The sequence below is a fragment of the Pipistrellus kuhlii genome, unplaced genomic scaffold (genome assembly GCF_014108245.1).
Source record: "Pipistrellus kuhlii isolate mPipKuh1 unplaced genomic scaffold, mPipKuh1.p scaffold_m20_p_4, whole genome shotgun sequence".
Lineage (NCBI taxonomy): Eukaryota > Metazoa > Chordata > Mammalia > Chiroptera > Vespertilionidae > Pipistrellus > Pipistrellus kuhlii.
Genome location: NW_023425540.1, coordinates 35,493,932 through 35,516,858, shown reverse-complemented (window position 1 = coordinate 35,516,858; position 22,927 = coordinate 35,493,932). Strand labels below are relative to the sequence as shown.

The following is a 22,927-nucleotide window of genomic DNA, read 5'->3' as shown; positions in this document are numbered from 1 at the left end:
CCCTGTGATTAGATAAAATTATAAAATTTAATGGAATAATAGTTTAATTTATGAACAATCCAGAATGAATCAAGTATAGAACTACAACTGAAAATTAAAGCTAACTATATATTTTGTTTCTATAGAAACCAAAATTCAGTTCTAAAAATTGCATTGGGTTTGTTTGTGATGAAAATTCCAACAGACAGAAGGCAGAACATGTAAAAGTTGATAAAGGAAGCAAAGAGGGTTTATTTATAAAGAAAGAAGAGGTAAATGAACATTACTCAAGAAATTCCAAAAGCAAGAAATTTGGCAACTTCAAGCATAAGCAAGCAACTGTTAACCAAATATACTCTACAGGACTCAGAAAAAACAATCTCCATAATGTCAAGGATCCCAGCACAAATGCATCTAAATATAAAGGAAGAGGAAATGAACAATATAAAAGGATTCAGGTGCATAAGGTAATCCAAGAAAGAAACTCAAGAAAGACTGTAGCTGTCTCTTCTTCCAGAAGAAGTAGATTGGTTACTGATCAGCAACATATTCTCCAAACCCTTGATGACCTTCCAGAAGAGTCAAGTAAACTTTTTAGCCCTGCTCTCTCAAGCCTGGAAAATGCATTGAGTAACAATATTGACACTCATTCAGTTCCCAAAGAGACACATACCCAGAGTCTGGATTTATTAGAAAGTCAAGATATAAAATCCTTGGGATTAGAATCCAGTGACCAAGCTAAAGCTGTTACTTTCTCAGGACTTTCTGTACATCAAGAAATTGAATTACCCATTGTTACTACAGATCAGCAGGCTCAAATTCACCAAGAACAACAGCACATTAGTCCTCATAAAAACATTAACTTGGATGAAAAAAAAGAGGATCTTAATAAGTGGAAAAATTTTGATAATGATATTCATGCTGATTGTTGTACCTCTGAGGAGAATATAATATCTAAAAAGGTGATATATTCTACAAGTTGCAAAAACCATTATAATTATAAAGAGAATATAACAAATAGAGAAGTAATGAATTTTGAACAGTCTTTACCTTCTAAAGACCATTTTTCACAGGAAAATAAGTTAAAAGCAGATGACCTAAGCATACTTCCACAACAGGAGGCTGTTAATTTTTCTAATTCAGACAATACAGCCATTTCTGAATCACACGTTGCAAATTATGAACCATACATATATGGAACTTCTTTTGGGAACTCAGAAGGCAATCTTGAGCATACTTCTTTGGCTTGTACAAGAACAATTTCAACACATGAAGTTTCTCAGTTGACTAATCATGTGGAGCAATTCCAAAGGCCTCAGAATTGCAGTAGCCCCAGCATACCAACTTCTTTAGTGAATCAAACCAATACACATATTGTGGAAAAGGTGAATAAGAAAGAAGGCACTAAAAGGCATTACACTGACAAAGACCAAAAACCAAATTTTTCAAATGGGCCTTTATCCACAGTTGTTCATTCTCAAGTAATAGAAACAACTGAAGTTGAAAAAAGGAAACAAGACGTTGCAGAAAGTGAAATCACACATAATATAGATTTTTATTCCATTGACAATATGAATAAAGAATTGACCAACATCTCACAAGTTAGTCAAAGAGAAGAGAAGGAAATTTCTCATAAATCAGGTATTAATAGTGTTGATAGTTTTGTACACATTTCCTATAGATTTAGTTATTTTATAGAAATTTCCAACTGAATTTCACTCAACCTATGCCCAAACTGACAAGAATGAGGACATGGGGGCTATAATTTGGAGGATGCTGTTAATTAGTTAAGTAATAGTGTTTACTTTAAAAGTTCAACCATTATTATTGAAGATAGTTGCTAAATTGATATTGACAGAAGTTAATAAAAAGTATTTATATAAATTTTTATATTCATTTTTAGTATAGACTTATCTTAGTATCAATAAACTTAACATTTTTACAGCAGGAAATTGTTAGTCCAGTGATTTCAACAATTCACTGTATTCACATCAGAATTGCATTTAGCAAACTAATTTACATTAGTTATATAAAACCATTTCTAAATTTTTCCAGCTAGGAACAGAAACTTGGGATAGTTATATGACTAATAATTTAACCATTAAGAAGAACTGTCACACTGATATTGTAAAAATGTTTATTTTTCAGATGAGGAATTAACTAATATCAATGGAGATGAAAGCACTGTAAGAAACTGTGAGGAGAAAAAGGATAGAACAGATTCAGAAATTCACATACCTGCTAATATCCAAGAACAAAATTTATCAAAAGCTACCTGCAGCCAAGGTTTGTATTTCTTTACTTGTGCACAGTCGGTAAATGTTTAACTAGCCAGGCCCAAGAATTTACTGTATTTCAGAATAGTTCTAAACTTTCAGATTTACTTGTTTATTTTTAGCCATTCACTATATTATAAGATTATTTCAGCAATATTTTAAATGGTTTAAAGCAACACTTGAGAATTTATTAGTCTTCAGATATATTCTTATGATATTTCAGCCTCTGACTTCTAATTTGTTATTTTAAAGGATATAAACAGTAAGAATATTGAGTGTGAGCATTTGGGTGAACTGTGTCTCATCTCTCAGATACTTCTACTGAGCCCTTTTAACATGACGAACATTTTTAAAAAGCATTGCCACTAGTTTTTTTGTATCATATGAATCAAGTGTATGTGTTTGGAAGTATTGACAAGCTAACTACCCTTTGATAGTTCTTGGAGTTAGTTCTGTGATGAACAATGGGCTGAACCACTTCGAATTGAATACTAAGCATTGAAAAGTTGATTTATTTTCTGTTTAGTATATTAGTGGTAGGACGGACACTGGATTAGGCATTTTCTATGAACCTTCTTCCATTGTCCAGTCTCATGTAAATTGAAGCCCTTCTTGTATATTCCTCCTATAGTGAGTTAAATGGTGGCTCTTCAAAATGTGTCCATGCACTAAGCCCTGGAATCTGTGATATTATCTATACTAAATAAAAGGATAATTTGTTAATTAGACCAGATAGACTGGACATCTTCTGGATGTCATTCCGGATGTCATTCCTGACAAAGCTGGAGGCATGGCCGGTTTGCAAATGACTTGTGGCACCTTGCCCAGGCTGGCCCACCCTGATCAGGGGTGTGCTGGCCTGAAAACTGCCCAAGGCCCCTCACCCAGGCCAGCCCCACCCCCATTGGGGACCCCCACCCTGATCAGGGGTGTGCTGGCCTGAAAACTGCCCAAGGCCCCTCACCCAGGCCAGCCCCACCCCCATTGGGGACCCCCACCCCAATCCAGGGCCCTCTTCAAGGAAGGCCAACCAGCCCCCACCCCTGCACCAGTCTCTATCCTATATAATAAGAGGGTAATATGCAAATTGATCCTAATGGTGGAATGACCACTGGACCAGTCACTATGAGGTGCACTGACCACCTTTGATTCCTTTCCCCGGCCAGCAGGCACCAATCTCCCAATGGCGAGTGGGGAAGGGGGAAGGGAAGGGTGGCAGGACAGGGCTGGCTGAGAGTAGCTGAGAAAGATGGCCCTGATCACAGGCCAGACCTAGGGACCGTACCCACTCATGAATTTTGTGCACTGGGCCTCTAGTCTATATTATAAAAGCCTAAGTGACCATTTAACCATTTGGTAGCTATGATACACACTGACCACGGGTGGGCAGATGCTCAATGCACAAGCATGGAAATATGGAACAGACTGATGAATCTCAATGGGAAGTGGGGAGAAGGAAGGGCAGGAAGAGATTAACCAAAGATCTTATATGCATACTAGAGGCCCCGTGCATAGATTCATACCTCTCGTAATCTGGGACCCCTTGGGGGATGTCAGACTGCCCGTTTCAGCCCAGTCCTTGCAGGCCAGGCCAAGGGACCCCACCAGTGCACAAATCTGTTATGTAAAAGAGTGAACATTATCTTAGAAAAAGACTTTGCAGATGTAATTAAGATCTTGAGATAAGATCATCCTAGATTATTTGGTGGGTCCTGGATCTAATTACTGCTGAGTCTTTATAAAAGAAAAACAGAAGGAGATTTGAGGCACACAGGAGAGAAGACAATGTGAAGATGGGGCAGAGGAGCAATGTAGCCAAAACCAAGGAAGCCAAGAAATGCTGATTCTTCCTTAGATAGTGTAGCTCTGCTGACACCTATGTTTTGGACTTCTGGTCTCTACAACTATGACATAATAAATTTATTATGTGTTTCATTTCTTTTTCTTTTTTTCTTTTTTTTAACACAGTACCTGAGTAAGTATTATTTTTTTTAAACTAATAAACTGAACTGCCCAAGAGGAGATAATTCCAAATACATCTAGCGATTCCCTAACATAGATGCCAGCTTATTTCTTGATCACCAAGGATGAATTCAACCAAGCCCTAAGCTCTGCTATACTCCCCTTACCCTCCACAGATTTCCAGTCAGCATTTTAGTTTCTGTCACTTAAATAAGAACAGATAGTCAAAAATAAACAAGTTTTTATAGAAGACTCCAATATAAAGAGACACCAAAGTGATCTAAACATACTAAAGGAACCCAAAAGAAACAGAAATAATTAAAGAATCAGGATATATTTAAAACTTGTTTAAAAAGGCATAGAAAAGGTACCTGATGCCCCTAAGTGCTAAGTGCCTGGTTCGGATTGGCTCCCTTCCTCCGCAAATTCCTTTAGCAGGCACTTGGGTTGGAGCATTCCCAACTCTGCTGTCAGTCATCCCTTCTCTATCAGTGACTTTTCAGTTCCCCTAAATTTATTGAAGTCATCTATTATTGTTTTCTCTTTTGTTGTTCTTCTATGACATTTTTCAAAATATCTTTTACTATAATTTTAGCATCGTTTGGGGAGGAAATAGGGGGGTAAATGTGGTTATTTCACCATTTTTAGCTTCAACTTATAAGTCTGTCTAATTTGTGTTGCAAAGATTAAAAAAATAATCTTTAAATAATGATACTGTACTTTATTTTTTTTCTTTCTTCTTTTTTTTTTACGCCACCCCACCCTACCCTGTACTTTATTTTTTATGAAAGAAAAATAATAAACAATAGGTCATAGTTTAATTCTTGGCATCTTATGTGATCAGAAACAGACCCATGGAGATAGAGAGAATAGTTGTAGAACAAAGAGAATTTTTCTAAAAATCACAATTTGTTTTGAAAAAAAAAATATTGCTAAAGGACTACTGAGGTTGAAATGAATATAGAACTGAAACAGGTTTATTTGTTTTAATGAAACATGATAGAGTAACTGAACAATTGCTAAAATGAATTTGAAGTAATGCTTAAATGCCCTATAATTTCTTCACAAGTTGAAGAACTATGTTTTGGTTATATCTTAAAACATGTAAGTAACAATTAGGTTAATATATAAGTAACAGTTACTTAAAATATAAAAGTAACAGTTATGTTAATGGATATATGTTTCTGTGTAGTGCACCCTACTTAGAATATTTTAAAGAAGTTGGCATGTATTTTTTAAGTTCCTTTATAATCAGCATTTGACAGAAAAGAAGCCTCATTTTTACTTGGCAAATTTACAGATATGAAAACAGTTGGGATCAATAAGAGGAATGCCAGAGGGGAAAGCACACTTCATTTGGCTGTCAGAAGAGGAGATTTGTCGCTGATGAAAGTTCTAATAGAATCTGGAGCAGATGTGAATCTAAAAGATAATGAAGGTTTGAATTATTTTCGTTGTATTTATAAGTTGAACTCATATTTCACAGCCCTAACCCCATTTTTTAATCTGGTCACTATGTAATAGCTAACTTTGAACAATTTTCTTTAATGACATATAAGTTGAATAGTAAGACTTACTTTGGTTCTCACCAATTGCTAAAATAATTCCTTCTTCAACATGCATTTGAGATCATTCAGTCTATGACCGTACCACCCTGAACACACCGATCTCGTCCGAGAGCATTCAGCAGGAGTATACAGAATGCGGCCCTAACCTGTTTGGCTCAGTGGATAGAGCATCGGCCTGTGGACTCAAGAGTCTCAGGTTCAATTCTGGTCAAGGGCATGTACCATGGTTGCAGGCACATTCCCAGTGGGGAGTGTGTAGGATGCAGCTGGTTGATGTTTCTCTCATTGATGTTTCTAGCTCTCTGTCTCTCTCCCTTCCTCTCTGTAAAAAATCAATAAAATATATATTTTTAAAAAGAGTATACAGAATGGGGAATAAGAGAAACTTTAGTTAGGCCTTTTCTTTGTAGGTCTTAATTCTATCCCTAATTTAGAAGAGAATGCAAAATTTTTCCTACTTTCTGTTCCTTTTTTCCTTTCCTTCTGTCTTTCTACTATTTCTTTCTTCTCCCCTCCCTTATTTTTATTTTAAACCCCCAGTTTAAATTGATTTAACAATTTGCTCAGCACAGAAGAATCTTGCATGAGGAATTCCAGAGGGAAAAACTCAAAAATTGATGGAATGACATAATATTTTAAAGAAAAATGTGACAATGGAAGGATACAAGTAGAAAAGTCAGAGATGATTTTTTAATATCTGAGTTGAAACAAATTGACATGATTAATATATACTTTGGTCCCATTATGCTTATGCTTCTGTTTTGGCACCTCTATAAAATATTTTTTATGAGATCAATTTGTTTTTAAAAATGAAACACATTTTAAGGCCACAGATTTCAATATTATTTTCCCACTAATATGTACATTTGAATCAATGTAGCTGTTAACTTCATTAAAACAAGCAAACTTAATAATGAGTATATGCCATCAGCAGCTTGTTTTAATTTTTCCCTTTTTCCATTTTTAGGTTTGACACCACTACATAAGGCATCTAGTGAGGGATCTGATGATATAATAGTGGAGTTATTAAAAGTTGGTGCTAATGTTAACTGTGAAGATCTAGATGGAATTCTGCCCTTACATGATGCTGTTGCAAACAATTATTTAAAGGTACAGTGCACATCAGATTTGGCTCCTATTCTCTCTCTTTGAAAAATGAGTGAACAAAATGAAGATATTTTAAATTGAGAACTAAAATGATTTCTTAAAACAAATTATTTAAAAAAAACTTAAAATTATGAATGAAGATAAGACATTGTGTAATTGAAAAATCAAACTATTTTCTAATAACTAATTTTTCTATTGTCTCTTCATCACATAATTCATATAAATCAGAATAAAATGAAATGGTTCAGAATAAACACAGGCTATCAATCAAATACATTCCATTTTTAATGGTTTTAAATAATTTGCTATTGTGCATAAAAAGTCTAATTATAGTGATGATACATGTGACAGCTAGACTTTATTTAATTCAGAATTACACAGTGGATTCGAGGTTTCAAAGAAATGACTAAAAACACAATAGCTTGTTACTTGGAGGTTTGTTATATATTTTTCTCCTTTGTTTTTCTTAATTGGGCAGTGTGGTAAAAATATCATGAGAAAATTACTAGATTTATTCCTAGTAACAATGAATTTCTAGATTCAAATCTAGACTTTAAAATTTTCCATAGTTTTTAAATTAAATCTTTATTGTTGAAAGTATTATATATCTCCCTTTTTCTCCCATTGAACCCCTTTTATCCTGCCTCTGTTCCCCCACCCCCAAGGCCTTCACCACCCTATTGTCTTGTCCATGGATTATGCATATATTCATACAAATTCTTTGGTTGATTTCTTCCCACCCACTCTCCCACCCCTCCCTTCTCTTTAAGATTTACAGTCTGTTCCATGCTGTTTTTGGATCTATTTTATTCATTAGATTCCACATGTGAGATCATGTGGTACTTGTCTTTCTCTGACTGGCTTATTTCACTTAGCATAATACTCTCCAGGTCCCTCCATGCTGTCTCAAAAGGATAAGGGATCCTTCTTTTTTACTGCTATATAGCATTCCATTGTGTAAATGTACCACTGCTTTTTTTTTTTTAAAGTATATTTTTATTGATTTCAGAGAAAAAGGATGAAGGAGAGAGAGATAGAATCATCAATGATGAGAAGATCATTGATCAGCTGACTCCTACATGCACCCCACTGGGGATCGAGCCTGCAATCCAGGTATATGTCCTGACCAGGAATCAAACCAGTGGCCTTCTCAACCTCTGAGCCACACCCAACTGGGCTACCCCAACTTTTTTATCCATTCATCTATTGATGGGCACTTGAGCTCTTTCCAGATCTTAGCTCTTGTAAATTACACTGAACATAGGGGTGCATACATTCTTTCTGATTGGTGTTTCAGGTCTCTTAGGGTATATTCCTAGAAGTAGGAACATTGGGTCAGATGGCAATTCCATATTTAATTTTTTGAGGAAACTTCATACTATTTTCTATAATGGCTGCACCAGTCTACATTCACACCAGCAGTGTACTAAGGTTCCCTTTTTCCACATCCTCATCAGCACTTGTCAAGTTTGTTGATGGTAACTATTCTGATAGGTGTGAAGTGATACCTCAGTGAAATCTAATGAGCATAAACTGATGAACAAAAATAGAAACAGAGACATAGAAACATCGAGCAGACTGTCAAACCTCAGAGGGAAGGAAGGTGGTGGGAGGAGGGGAAGAGATCAACCAATAGAAGTAGCAGAAAGGGAGTTTGGTTTAGTTGATAAAGCACCAAGTTTGATAATAGTAAACCTGAATTCTAGGCCTAGTTCAGCTGCTTGAGAAAGAGCTAATACCTTTACTTCTGAAATAAGGAATTTGATCTAGAGCGTGCTGTCTTATGCTGTAACCACTAGCCAACATGTGTCTATTTAATTAGTTAAAATTAATTAAATTTAAAATCAATTCTTCAGTTGTTCTAGTCACATTTCAAGTACTCAGTAGCTACATGTGGCGAGTATCTACCATATTAAACTTTGCAGATTAGAACATTTCTGTCATCACAGAAAATCCTGCTAGGAAGTGCTCTGGTCTAGAGCAGGGTTGTTAAATATTTCCTACTAGAGGCCCGGTGCACAAAATTTGTGCACAGGGGGAGGGTGTGTTTGTGTCCCTTAGCCAAGCCTGTAACCTCTCCAATCTGGGACCCCTTGAGGGCAGCCAGAATCCTTCTCACAATCCAGGACTGCTGGCTCCAACCACTTACCTGCCTGCCAGCCTGATTGCCCCTAATCACTCCCTTGCTAGACTGATTGACGCCTAACTGCTCCTCTGCTAGCCTGGTCACCCCTAACTGCCCTCCCTTGCCAGCCTTGTCCCCTAACTGCCCTCCCCTTCTGGCCTGGTCACCCTCAATTGCCTTCCCTTGCAGGCCTGATCACCCACAACTGCCCTCCCCTGTCAGCCATCTTGTGGCCACATGGGGGCAGCCATATTTTGTGTTGGAGTGATGGTCAATTTGCATATTACCTCTTTATTATATAGGATAGGATAAAGGACTAGATAATAAGCAGTTTAGGTTTTCTAGGCCATCTAGTTTTGTTTTTGTTTTTGTTTTTAATTTTTTTAAAACATATTTTATTGATTTTCCCCCCCTTCCTCCCTCCCACACATCCCCTCCCTCCCCAGAGTTTTATGTCCATTGGTTGTATTTATATGCATGTATACAAGTCCTTCGGTTGATCTATTATCTCCCCCAGATCCTCCTCCCCTCCCCACTGTAATTTGACAGTTTGCTTGTTGCTTTACTGTCTCTATATCTATCTTTTGGTTCATCAGTTTATAATGATCTTTATTATTCACAAATGAGTGGGGTCATGTGGTGTTTCTCTTTCATTGATTGGCTTATTTCACTCAGCATGATGTTCTCCAATTCCATCCAGGTTGCTGCAAATGATGAGAATTCCTTCTTTTTTATGGCAGCATAGTATTCCATTGTGTAGATGTACCACAGTTTTTTGATCCAATCATCTGCTGATGGGCACCTAGGCTGTTTCAAAATTCTGGCTATTATAGATTGTGCTGCTATGAACATAGGGGTGCATATATCCTTTCTGATTGGTGTTTCTAGTTTCTTGGGATATATTCCTAGTAGTGGGATTACTGGGTCAAATGGGAGTTCCATTTTCAGTTTTTTGAGGAAACTCCACACTGTTCTCCACAGTGGTTGCACCAGTCTGCATTCCCACCAGCAGTGCACGAGGGTTCCTTTTTCTCCGCAACCTCACCAATACTTGTCGTTTGTTGATTTGTTGATGTTGGCCATTCTGACAGGTGTGAGATGGTACCGTATTGTTGTTTTGATTTGCATCTCTCGTATAATTAGTGACTTTGAGCATGTTTTCATGTGCTTTTTGGCCTTCCTTCTGTCTTCTTTTGAAAATATTCTATTTAGGTCCATTGCCCATTTCTTAATTGGATCATTCATCTTCCTTTTATTTAGTTGTATCAGCTGTCTGTAGATGTTGGAGATTAAACCTTTATCAGTGGTGTTATTTGCAAATATGTTCTCCCACACCGTGGGCTTTCTTGTTGTTTTGTTGATGGTTTCTTTTGCTGTAAAAAAAGCTTTTTATTTTGATGTAGTCCTATTTGTTTATTTTCTCTTTAGCTTCCATTGCCCTAGGGGCAGTATCAGTGAAGAAGTTCTTTTGGCATACGTCTGAGATTTTGCTGCCTGTGGATGCTTCTAGTATTTTTATGGTTTCCCGTCTGATGTTTAAGTCCTGTATCCATTTTGAGTTTATTTTTGTGTATGGTGTAAGTTGGTGATCTAGTTTCATTCTTTTGCATGTGTCTGCCCAATTTTCCCAACACCATTTATTGAAGAAACTGTCTTGACTCCATTGTATATTCGTGCCTCCTTTGTCAAAAATTAATTGAGCATAGTGATTTGGGTTGATATCTGGGTTCTCAATTCTATTCCATTGATCTATATGTCTGTTCTTGTGCCAGTACCAGGCTGTTTTGAGAACAGTGGCTTTGTAATACAGTTTGAAGTCTGGTATTGAGATCCCTCCTACTTTACCCTTCTTTCTCAGGATTGCTGTGGCTATTCGGGGTCTTTTATTGTTCCAAATGAACTTTTGGAGAGTTCTTTCTAGGTCAGTGAAATATGCCGTTGGTATTTTAATGAGGAGTGCATTGAACCTATAGATTGCTTTAGGAAGTATGGACATTTTGATGATATTGATTCTACCAATCCATGAACATGGTATGTTCTTCCATCTCCTTACATCATCCTCTATCTCTTTTTTCAGTGTCGTGTAGTTTTCTGCATATAGGTCCTTTACTTCCTTAGTTAAATTTATTCCTAGGTATCTTAATTTTTTTGGTGCAATGGTAAATGGAATTGCTTTTTTAGTCTCTGTTTCTGTAGTTTCACTGTTGGTGTATAGAAATGCCATGGATTTCTTGGCGTTAATTTTGTATCCTGCTACCTTACCAAATTCATTTATTAAGTCAATTAGTTTTTTAATGCAGTCTTTTGGTTTTTTTATGTACAATATCATGTCATCTGCAAATAAGGATAACTTTACTTCTTCTTTTCCAATTTGGATGCCTTTTATTTCCTCCTCTTGTCTAATTGCAATGGCTAGTACTTCCAGTACTATGTCAAACAGGAGTGGCGAGAGTGGGCATCCCTGTCTTGTTCCTGTTCTTAGAGGGAATGGTTTTAGTTTTTGCCCATTGAGTATAATGTTGGTTGTGGGTTTATCATATATAGCTTTTATTATGTTGAGGTATGATTTTTGTACTCCCACCTTGTTAAGAGTTTTTATCAGGAAAGGGTGTTGGATTTTATCAAATACTTTTTCTGCATCAATTGATATGACTATATGATTTTTATCTTTCAATTTGTTTATGTGATGTATCATGTTTATTGATTTGCGGATATTGTACCATCCTTGCATTCCTGGAATAAATCCTACTTGGTCATGGTGTATGATCTTTGTGATGTTCCTGGAGTCGATTTGCTAGACTTTTGTTGAGGATTTTGGCATCTATGTTCATGAGGGATATTGGCCTGTAATTCTCTTTCATTGAGTTGTCTTTATCTGGCTTTGGTATTAGGGTGATGCTGGCTTCATAGAAGGAGTTTGGAAGTGTTCCTTCCTCTTGGATTTTTTGGAATAGTCTGAGGAGGATAGGTTTTAGTTCTTCCTTGAATGTTTAGTAAAACTCTCCTGTGAAGCCATCTGGCCCTGGGCTTTTGTTTGCTGGAAGCTTTCTGATGACTGTTTCAATTTCTTCCCAAGTCACTGGTCTATTGAGATTTTTAGATTCTTCCTGATCGAGTTTTGGAAGTTTGTATTTTTCTAGGAATATGTCCATTTCCTCCAGGTTGTTCAGTTTGTTGGAGTAGAGTTGTTTGTAGTATTTTGTAACAATCCGTTGTATTTCGGTAGGGTCTGTTGTTATTTCACCTCTTTCATTTCTGATTTTGTTTATTTGGGTCCTCTCTCTTTGTTTCTTGGTTAGCCTGGCTAGAGGTTCATCTATCTTGTTTATTCTTTCAAAGAACCAGCTCTTGGTTTTGTTGATCTTATGTATTTTTTTTTTGGTCTCTATGTCGTTTATCTGTGCTCTGATTTTTGTTATTTCCTTCCTTCTCCTTACACTGGGCTTTTCTTGTTGCTCCTTTTCTAACTCTTTGAGTTGTAGAGTTAGATCTTCTGTTACCCCTTTTTCCTAGTTTTTTGCAATAGGCTTGTAAGGATATGAACTTCCCTCTCAAAACTGCTTTTGCTGTGTCCCATAGATTTTGGATTGTTGTGTTTTCATTGTCATTTGTTTCCAGGATGTTTTTAATTTCTTCCTTGATTTCTCTGGTAACCCAGTCCTTGTTTAATAGCATGCTGTTTAGTCTCCATGTGTTTGATTTCTTTGGATTATTTTTATTGTAGTTAATTTCCAGTTTTATGCCATTATGGTCTGAGAAGATACTTGATATGATTTCTATCTTCTTGAATTTGAAGAGACTTTGCCTATGTCCCAAAATGTGGTCTATCTTTGAGAATGTCCCATGTGCACTTGAGAAGAATGTATATTCTGTGGCTTTGGGGTGGAGTGTTCTGAAGATGTCAATTAATTCCATCTGGTCTAGTGAGTCATTTAGGATTGATATTTCTTTGCTGATTTTTTGTTTAGATGATTTGTCGAAGGGTGACAGTGGGGTATTAAAATCTCCTACTATGGCCGGGACCGGTTTGGCTCAATGGATAGAGCGTCGGCTTGGGGACTGAAGGGACCCGGGTTCGATTCCGGTCAAGGGCATGTACCTTGGTTGCGGGCATATCCCCAGTAGGGGGTGTGCAAGAGGCAGCTGATCGATGACTCTCTCTCATCGATGTTTCTAACTCTCTATCTCCCTCCCTTCCTCTCTGTATAAAATCAATAAAAAATATTAAAAAAAAATAAAAATAAAAATAAAATCTCCTACTATGATTGTATTGCTATTAATCTCTCTTAATGTCCTCAAGCAGTTTTTTTTTATGTATTTGGTTGCTCCTGTATTGGGTGCATATATATTTACGAGGGTTATTTCTTCTTGTTGGATTGTTCCCTTTAATATTATAAAGTGGCCTTCATTATCTCTTATTATGTCCTTCACTCTGAGATCTAATTTGTCAGATATAAGTATTGCTACCCCAGCTTTTTTTCCATTTCCATTTGCCTGGAAAACTTTTTTCCATCCCTTTATCCTCAGTCTGTGTGCATCTTTTTTTCTGAGGTGGGTTTCTTGTAGACAACAGATGTATGGGTCTTGTTTTCTTATCCAATCTGTTACCCTATGTCTTTTGATTGGAGCATTTAATCCATTTACATTTAAGGTTATTATTGATAGGTACTCATTTGACGCCATTTTTATTCTATACCCATGTTCCTTCTTCACTTCCTATTTCTTTATTTTTACAGTAGACCCTTTAGCATTTCTTGCATTGCTGGTTTGGTGGAGATAAATTCCTTCAGTCTTTTTTTGTCTGTGAAGCTCCTGATTTCCCCTTCAATTTTGATTGATAGCCTTGCTGGGTACAGTATTCTTGGATTCAGACCCTTCCTATGCATGACTTTGTATATTTCATCCCATTCCCTTCTGTAGGCCATCTAGTTTTTGTTGCAACTAATAAACTGCTGTTGTAGTGCAAAAGCAACCATAGACAATATGTAAATGTTGCTGCTCCAATAAAACTTTATTTACAAAATCAGGCAGCAGACTGGATTTGGCCAGTTTGGGCTATAGTTTGCTATTGTTTTACCTATTGTTGTATCACCTAACTGGTAATATAGATAGTTTGCTTTTGGAGGAAACTTCAAAAAATCTATTGCATTTATTTTAAGAAGAATGTTCTATTTGAAAAGAAGGTGATATTTTTCATGATATTTCGTTCCCCCGACATGGATATATTGTTATCACCTTTCCTTATATTTTCATGAACTTTCTCTTTGTGTGACCTTTCTCCTATCATTGGCTCATTTTATTTCTGATTCACTTTGTCCCTTTTATCTTTATTTCTTTATCTTGAGATAGGATATTAATAGTTAAACTAGAAAGATAAAAAAGAGAGCAAGAGAGATAATTGTGGTATTGGTATTGGTGGGGAACTCTCAGGAAGGGGCGGATGTGGAGTAGAAGGGGACAATGGGGGAATGGGACCTCTGTAATACTTTAAACAGTAAATATTTTTTAAACATAAAAATAAATGTGCTTTCTTTATGCGGTGCTATCTCTAGGCTAATGGAACAAATAAGGGCATTTTAGCTGACCATTTGCTCCTCATTTTCTCTGCTTCTTCATCCATGAACACAAGCAGAAAGAGAAAAGCTCCTAGCACATAGCATATCTTTGTTTAAACAAAACCTTACCATCTTTTCCTAATTAGAAAGTTTTTCAGTGGTTGGAGTCACTTGCTTGCCTCATGCAAGTGGAATCACTGGTGTGTTTTTTTATTTTTATTAATTGACTTATACCAGTGGTCGGCAAACTGTGGCTCGAGAGCCACATGCGGCTGTTTGGCCCCTTGAGTGTGGCTCTTGAGTCTATTTTGAAGAAGTGGAGTTAAAAGAAGTTTAAGTTTAAAAAATTTGGCTCTCAAAAGAAATTTCAATCGTACTGTTGATATTTGGCTCTGTTGACTAATGAGTTTGCCGACCACTGACTTACACTATGAACCAATTAGTAAGCATCTTTAACTTTGACAAATTGCAAACTGACTTCTAACACATAATTTTGATTTATTTAGTGAATCTTACTTATATTCAAAGATTATTTTGTCTCTAAAATGTCACAATCTCTGACTTCAGTTTTCTATAAAATGATGGGGTTGGAATAAATTATTTCTACATTCCCTTTTCATGGGAATGTAGAAATAATTTAACATTTTGTGAATATAAATAAGTTATTTAGGACACATATTTGCATAGATATTATTAGATTGGATATCAAGTTTCCTGAAATATAGTCCAAATAGAACTTTATTCAACTATGTCTAATGGCAATATATTATAAAGTTTATAATATAACTAGAAGGCAGGTGCATGAAATTTGTGCTTGGGGCTGTGTGTCCCTCAGCCCCACCTGCACCCTCTCCAATCTGGGACCCCTCGAGGGATGTCTGATTGCCCATTTATGCCCGGGATCATCCCTCTCACAATCCAGAACTGCTGGATCCCTACTGTTCATCTGCCTGCCTTCTTTCCTTATTGCCCCTAACCATTTCTGCCTGCCAGCCTGATCACCCCCTAACCACTCCCCTGCCAGCCTGATTGATGCCTAACTGCTCCCCTGCCAGCCTGTTTGCCCCCAACTTCCCTCCTCTGCCAGTCTGCTCACCCCTAACTGCCCTCCCCTGCAGGTTTGATCACCCCCAACTGCCCTCCCTTGCAGGCCTGGTCCCTCCCAACTGTCCTTCCCTGCTGGCCTGATCACCCACAACTGCCCTCCCTTACAGGCCTGATCCCTCCCAACTGCCCTACCCTGCTGGCCCTCTTGTGGTAGCCATCTTGTGTCCACATGTGGGCAGTGATCTTTGACCACATGGGGGCAACCATCTTATATCGATATGTTGGAGTGATGGTCAATTTGCATATTACTCTTTTATTACATAGGAGGATATAATCCTAAAGTGGCTCTTTCTCCCTTCTTCACTCCTTCCTCCATCAGCTTGGAGGAGGATGAACAGGGCACTCTGTTAAAGAGATCAAATATCCCAGCTGATTTTGCTCAGTGGATAGAGCGTCGGTCTGCAGACTGAAGTGTCCTGAGTTCAATTCCAGTCAAGGGCACATGCCCGGGTTGTGGGCTCCATCCCCAGTAGGGGGCATGCAAGAGGCAGCCAATCAATGATTCTCATAATCAATGTTTATCTCTCTCTCCTTCTCTCTTCCTCTCTGAATTCAATAAAAATTTATATATATATATATATATATATATATATATATATATATAGAGAGAGAGAGAGAGAGAGAGAGAGAGAGAGAGAGAGAGAGAGAGAGAGAGAGGAAATATCAAATAAAACCTGTATGCCTCTTACTGCATTTAAGGATGCATATTTGGTACTTCTATGTCAACATGTTTGGTTTTCCTGTGGGAACAAATCAGGTCAAATTAGTGGGTCCACTTGCAGTTGTCATATCAAATTTAATACATGGCCAGAGTTTTAAAGCTTTTTTAAATAACTTTTAATGCTCGGTAATGATCTTATCATAAAAGCAGAAATTATTGATCTAAGATGTTAATAGAGATAACTTTGGAATGTCTTCTAGGCAGCTAAGATTCTACTACAACATGGAGCAAACCCTAATAAAAAGAATAAAAAACAAAAGACTGCTTTAGATGAAGCAGCTGATGAAAGAATGAGAGAGCTGCTAAAATCTTATGGTGCTATTGAGATTGATAATAGAGATGAGAGTAAAGCTAGAGTCACTGGTATGTATGTCAGTATTACTTATCTTTTATATAGGTGTATACCTCTGCTTAGAAAAATAAAATCTCTGTATTTGTAATGTAAGTTGTTTGTTATAACTGGGGACAGATGTTTTGTATGTTTATTAAACTCTTAAGAAATCATTTATTTTTAGAAAGTAGCATTTCTAAACTTAGTTTAATTTATAAATAATATGTTCCTATTGGATTTGGAGTTATAATTGAAATAAAACCTGTAAAATTCATTAAATAAACATGTATCTCCTTAACATTAGGTCTACAGAGATGTAACTAAAGCAATGCACATTGGTTTACTTGTATTGGGGCTGGAAACAGATATTATACTACTAAACTATCTGCGACTAAAGATTTCATTACTTCACAATTTGTAATGATTCACATAAAAGTTGGATTAATGCCAGCTTTTAAAGAATCTAATATTCTAATGCTATAATATAAATTTGTTAAACAAATATATTATATGGGCATGTGTCTAATAAATAGTGAAAAAATATTTCAGGGGAATGTATAGCCAGGCAAAATTTTATGAACTATTTTATAGTAATTGTTTGAATTGAAATATTATAATATAATGGATTATCTATAAGAAATAGGCATTTAGTAAACACTAATTTAGAAAACGTATGTGTTGAATACCTGCTATGCAAACGAGGCACTTGCCCATGAAGAGCTTTCAGTCTTGTGGAGAGATCAGTCAGAAAATAGGCAATTCAACAAAATTTATTAAGTATTGAGGAGAAGGAATTGTTTTACCTTTTCCCTTATGCTTGAGTTTTGACTAGTAGAAGAAGAAACCATGAACATAATCTGTACTCTCTCTTTAAGGAGAATGTTAGGAAGAGTCTGACACACATTTCTCCCCAACCTACCAGTATTCTTACCAACTATTGACATGATTGGTTAGAGCCAAGAATAATCATTGTGTCATATTTTACTAGTGTACTAAATCACATGTGTATAAAGTTCCTTTTTTTCAAAGTCTGTGACTATAAGGTAAGTCCCCTGGTTAGAACCTTTTTTAGAGTCACATGCATGTCTCTATCCCTTTCCATAGCTATATCTGAAAGTTTGACTCCCATGAATTATATCATCTCAACTCAAGAGAAGCCTTTCATTTGGCGTCATCAGGCACTCTGTTGTGAAGTTCTATATCTGTTCCCACTTGTTTCTTGTATACATATTTCCTTGGACAGGCTCCCCCAAAAGGATGAGGGGTGTAGAATACAATGGTTTTATGGAAAAAGGGAGTCCAGAATGAAAGAAGACTCAAAGAGAACTATACAGAGACAATAAATCATAGTCATAGTGATTAAGAGCATGGACTTTGAAGTCAGATCTGGTTTCAGTACTAGCTATGTGACAATTAGGCAACTTCCTGAATTTCTCTAAGCTTCACTTTCCTCTTCTGTAAAACAGATATAATAAATTGCCTATCACACAGAGTTCATATGAAGATTAAATATGATTCAGGGAAGAATATGATAACCACCATGTGGTTAAGTATTCAGTAAATGTTAGCTATAATTAGTCAATTGATAATAAGCATCAAGGTGTTGACCAACATTAATATAATTGTAGACTTAATTTACCCATTCCTTTCACCATTACAACTGATAAAATTAAGCTAAATTTTTGCACATATTTATTGTATTTTCTAATTTTACTTTTTAAAGTAGAAATTCCTACTGTCCAGTCCAAAAGACACAAACCAAGTTTTTGTGATGGCTTAAAAACTGTTGATCTGCCTTCTCTTTCACACCAAGAAAAAACAAGAGAAAGCCTTCATATGGTGAGTAAAGTTGAAGTCCTTTGTTCTTCACCTAGAAAATGCCATTCTTTGGTTATTGCAACACTCCTTCCATTTTAAGGACACGCAGGTTGAAAAATGTTTTCTGTCATAAGAACATGTAGCATAATTGAACAAAAGAAGCCAAGAAGGTATGTTGTATGGTTAATTCTCAATTATCTGCACTGATTAAGAACTATAGATTAGCTTCTGTCTTTTACACTAGGTTTGGTTCTTTGGCTACTTCTTGTCCATAAACTCTTCCACAATTATTTTATGTCTTCATTCACCCACTTTCTAAAAGTATGTAGGGAACATACTAGAAAAGACCCCGAATCTCAGAGAAGAGGAAAGCAATCTGGTCTAGCCAACCTGGATCCCACATGGTTTATAGTGATTGATAGTGTTTGCTATATGTGAAACCTTTCATATAAAGGTATATTTTTGCAAAAAATAACATAATAGCCCTAACCAGTTTGACTCAGTGGATGGAGCGTTGGCCTGCAGACTCAAGGGTCCAAGGTTCAATTTTGGTCAAGGGCATGTACCTTGGTTGTGGATGCATACCCAGTGGGAAGTGTGCAGGAAGCAGCTGATCAATGCTTCTCTCTCATCAATGTTTCTGACTCTCTGAAATTGTTAAGTAGTTATGAGAAAGGAAAAATCAGTATGGACTAAGAGGTTTTGTGTATGAGATGGGTTTCGTTTCAAGAGTTCACTTTTTATTCCATCTCTCATAAGAAGGGAGGGATCTGGGCAGAATAAATTGAAGATATTCCAGGAAGGAAGATTAATACTAACAAGGGTTTAAAGATGTGGTCTTAAATCCCCTTTCTGAGTTTTTGAAAGTAATGTTTTGTATTTCTAATATTATGTGTGATATTTTAATAGGGTGCAATGATAGTCATAGGCTTTAAAGTGAACTTGTATATGTGTTATCTTGAAATATTATGTGTTGTGTTACTGTTTTTTTCCTACACCTATAATTATAACAGAAGTCAATGAAACATTATTATTCTTTATATGGTTGCTACTCTTACATTCTATTTTCCAGGAATAGAACTGCTGCTTAAATCAAGATATATTTCAGTTCACATTTTCCCCTTAGATATGCAGTATGCATGAGTACCTTTTGAATATAAAGGGAAATGAGTATTTTTAATAGCACTTTCATTGTGCATTTGTCGATTGCATTTCAGAGAGAAATATCTACTTTCTTATAATGAAGTTTTAATATTTTATTTGATAGCATCAGACCATAAGTGCCATTCTACAAGATATAGAAGAAAAACAGGAAATTTTATTGGGGTTTGAAATAAGAACCCTGGAAGATGCAGGTAAATATGATCAGGTGGTACTTGTCTTTCTCTGACTGGCTTCCAAATATTCAGTGGTCGGCAAACTCATTAGCCAAATATCAACAGTACAATGATTGAAATTTCTTTTGAGAGCCAAATTTTTTAAACTTAAACTTCTTCTAATGCCACTTCTTCAAACTAGACTTGCCCAGGCTGTGATATTTTGTGGAAGAGCCACACGCAAGGGGCCAAAGAGCCACAGTTTGCCAACCACTGACTTAGCATAATACTTTCCAGGTCCCTCCATGCTGTCTCAAAGGGTAAGAGATCCTTCTTTTTTTACTGCTACATAGTATTCCATGGTGTAAATGTACCACAGCTTTTTTAAAAATTTATTTTTATTGATTTCAGAGAAGAAGGAATAGGAAGAGAGAGATAGAAACATCAACGATGAGAGAGAATCATTGATTAGCTGCCTCCTGCATGCTCCTACTGGGGAAATACCTGCAGCACTGGCATATGCTCTGACTGGAAATCGAACCGTGACCTCCTGTTTCATAGATCAATGCTCAGCCACTGAGCCATGCTGGCCAGGCTAAATTCTTAATGATCATAGGCATTTCCCCACTTTGTTAGCATATGCATCACAATGTGACACCCTTTTGAGAAGTCAAAACTACTCTGGAAACACTCACTCTATACTTATCAAATCATTTATCGCATTTGCAAAGACAGGTTCTGGAACTTATTCCAATCATGAACTTCATGCTATTTCTTACTATTAATTTCCTCTAGTTAAATTTTATAGGAAATATGCATTGGTCTAAAAGATTAGTCAAAAACATAAGGGAACAACATCAAAAGTGAAATGAATAGCAGGTAGCTTAAAAGAAATCAAACCTAAGTCTTTCAGTTTCCCTCTTGGGACTCTGTATTTGGACATATTTGGTATTTATGTGTAAATCCTGTAGGTTTATGATGGGGCTGGGGGAGTGCATGATACCTTTACTTAGGAGGCAATAGAAGAAAGTAGGAACATTTTAAGTAATTATTACTAAACTTACTTTATATAGATCTATGAGGAACCTTCAATTTCATATGACTCTATCTAAGTGGTAAGAATAAATAGCAAGAATTGATAGCACAATTACTATTTTTAAACACATGTGTAGTTATATAGTATAAATATATATAATATAACAACACATTATATAAATATATTTAATATACACATGTAAATACATACACTGCTACCAAAGTATTTACAGCAGTCTCTTTTATAAAGTAAAATAGAGGTGAAGCAAGGAGGTGAATGAGATACTCTTTTACTTTTTTTCTGGGTAAACATCTATATTGTTTGAAATTATTCTTTACAATGATAATGTATTTTTTTGTATTTAAAAAAATAAATAATTTTAATAGGCAAAATACTTACCTCCCTATTTATCTTTCTCTACCCCCCTCATTTCACAGATAAGGAAGCTAACCATAGAGGTCATGTGACTTGCCCTGTTTAAGACTAGTCAGTAGATTAGCAGGATTATAACTCAGGCTGGCTGGCTCTTGCTTGGTACAGTGTTCTTACCTATACATGTTAGGGTACTTTCTTACAGTGATGTGAGTCAGTAAGCCTTGATTAATATATCTGGACCACTGATATTGGGGGAAAGGATAAGGAAATAATAACTTTTTAAAATTAACAGCAAAGCTGAATCCTATGTGACCAAATTTAACGTTTGCTATCTCTCAGTTAACTAATGTTTTACTTTATTACTATGTTTCTAGAACAATACACTGAAAAGATGTTAGAGATAAAAGAGATTATGGATAATGTACTTGCCAAACAGAAGGCAGAAAGGGATGATCTGGCTAAAAAATACAGGTGAGTGGAAAAAATAGGAGTGTGTTAGAGTTATTAGAATTTATACATTTTTAGCTATACTGTTAAGGCCTAGAATTTCTTAGAATACAAATTCTTAAGACTGTTGCTTAGTACCAAAAAATAACTTTATCTAATCTGTTACCTCCATGGGGAATTGTACTTCCCAGAAAGATGTTTTTCTTCATTACTGGAAATATTCAGGAAACCAAAAGTTGTAGAAAACTTTTCTACAGCCAAGAATTTTATGAAAACCTTTCTGGTCATGAATCCCCTTACTAAACACAAATTTTTTACATTAAAATTTTTTCTTTTTGCTATCACAATTGTTGACCTCCTAAGCAGTTTAATTATGTATATTTATTTGTTTTATGTACTTGTAAGTTTTCAGGGTTTTTAAGGAGTTTTATCCTGATTATATGTGTTATATACCTCTTTTCATACTTTTTGTGTGTTTTTTTTAAATCTTCATCAGAGGATATTTTCCCATTGATTTTTAAAAATAGTGGAAGAGAGAGGGAAAGACAGAGAAATACCCATGCTTGAGAAACACGTTGATTGACTATATTCTTTTGACTATATTCTTTATACTGTACCTTACATCCCCATGACTATACTATAACTGCTAATTTATACTTCTAAATCCCTTTACCCTTTTCACCCATCCCTCAATTCCCCTCCCATCTGGCAACCATCAAAATGTTCTTTGTATCTGAGTCTGTTTCTGTTCTGCTTGTTCATTTATTTTTATTGTTAGATTCAATTGTTGATAGGTATGTATTTATTGCCATTTTATTGGTCATTTTTTTAAATCATTTTTTTCTTCTTCTCCTTAAAGAAGACCATTTAACATTTCACGTACTACTGGTTGATGGCAATGAACTCCTTTGACTTTTCTTGTCTTGGAAGCTCTTTTTCTGACCTTCAATTCTAAATGATAACCTTGCTGGGTAGAGTACTCTTTGTTGTAGGTCCTTGCTTTTCATTGCTTTGAGTATTTCTTGACATGCTCTTCTGGCCTGCAGAGTTTCTGATAAGAAATCACCTGACAGTCTTATGGGAGCTTTCTTGAGTGTGTTACTCATGGAGGTGGTAGCATTATAATTCTGTCCACTGAGTGCACTGACTCTGGGGCCTCCAGGCAGGTTCTGGTATCTTGCCTGGGCCCACCTGGCTTGAGCTA

General features: G+C 36.1%; 1 protein-coding gene across 1 annotated transcript in view; it reads left to right on the top strand.

Moving 5' to 3' along the window:
- ANKRD31 (ankyrin repeat domain 31) overlaps window positions 1-22,927 on the top strand; it is an 82,171-nt gene that overhangs the window by 45,822 nt on the left and 13,422 nt on the right. The window contains exons 14-21 of the mRNA XM_036410581.2: window positions 126-1,620; window positions 2,128-2,265; window positions 5,518-5,655; window positions 6,753-6,895; window positions 16,601-16,763; window positions 18,455-18,570; window positions 19,817-19,904; window positions 21,651-21,747. Coding sequence (XP_036266474.1) covers window positions 126-1,620; window positions 2,128-2,265; window positions 5,518-5,655; window positions 6,753-6,895; window positions 16,601-16,763; window positions 18,455-18,570; window positions 19,817-19,904; window positions 21,651-21,747 — 2,378 coding nt within the window. The remainder of the gene's footprint in view (window positions 1-125; window positions 1,621-2,127; window positions 2,266-5,517; window positions 5,656-6,752; window positions 6,896-16,600; window positions 16,764-18,454; window positions 18,571-19,816; window positions 19,905-21,650; window positions 21,748-22,927) is intronic.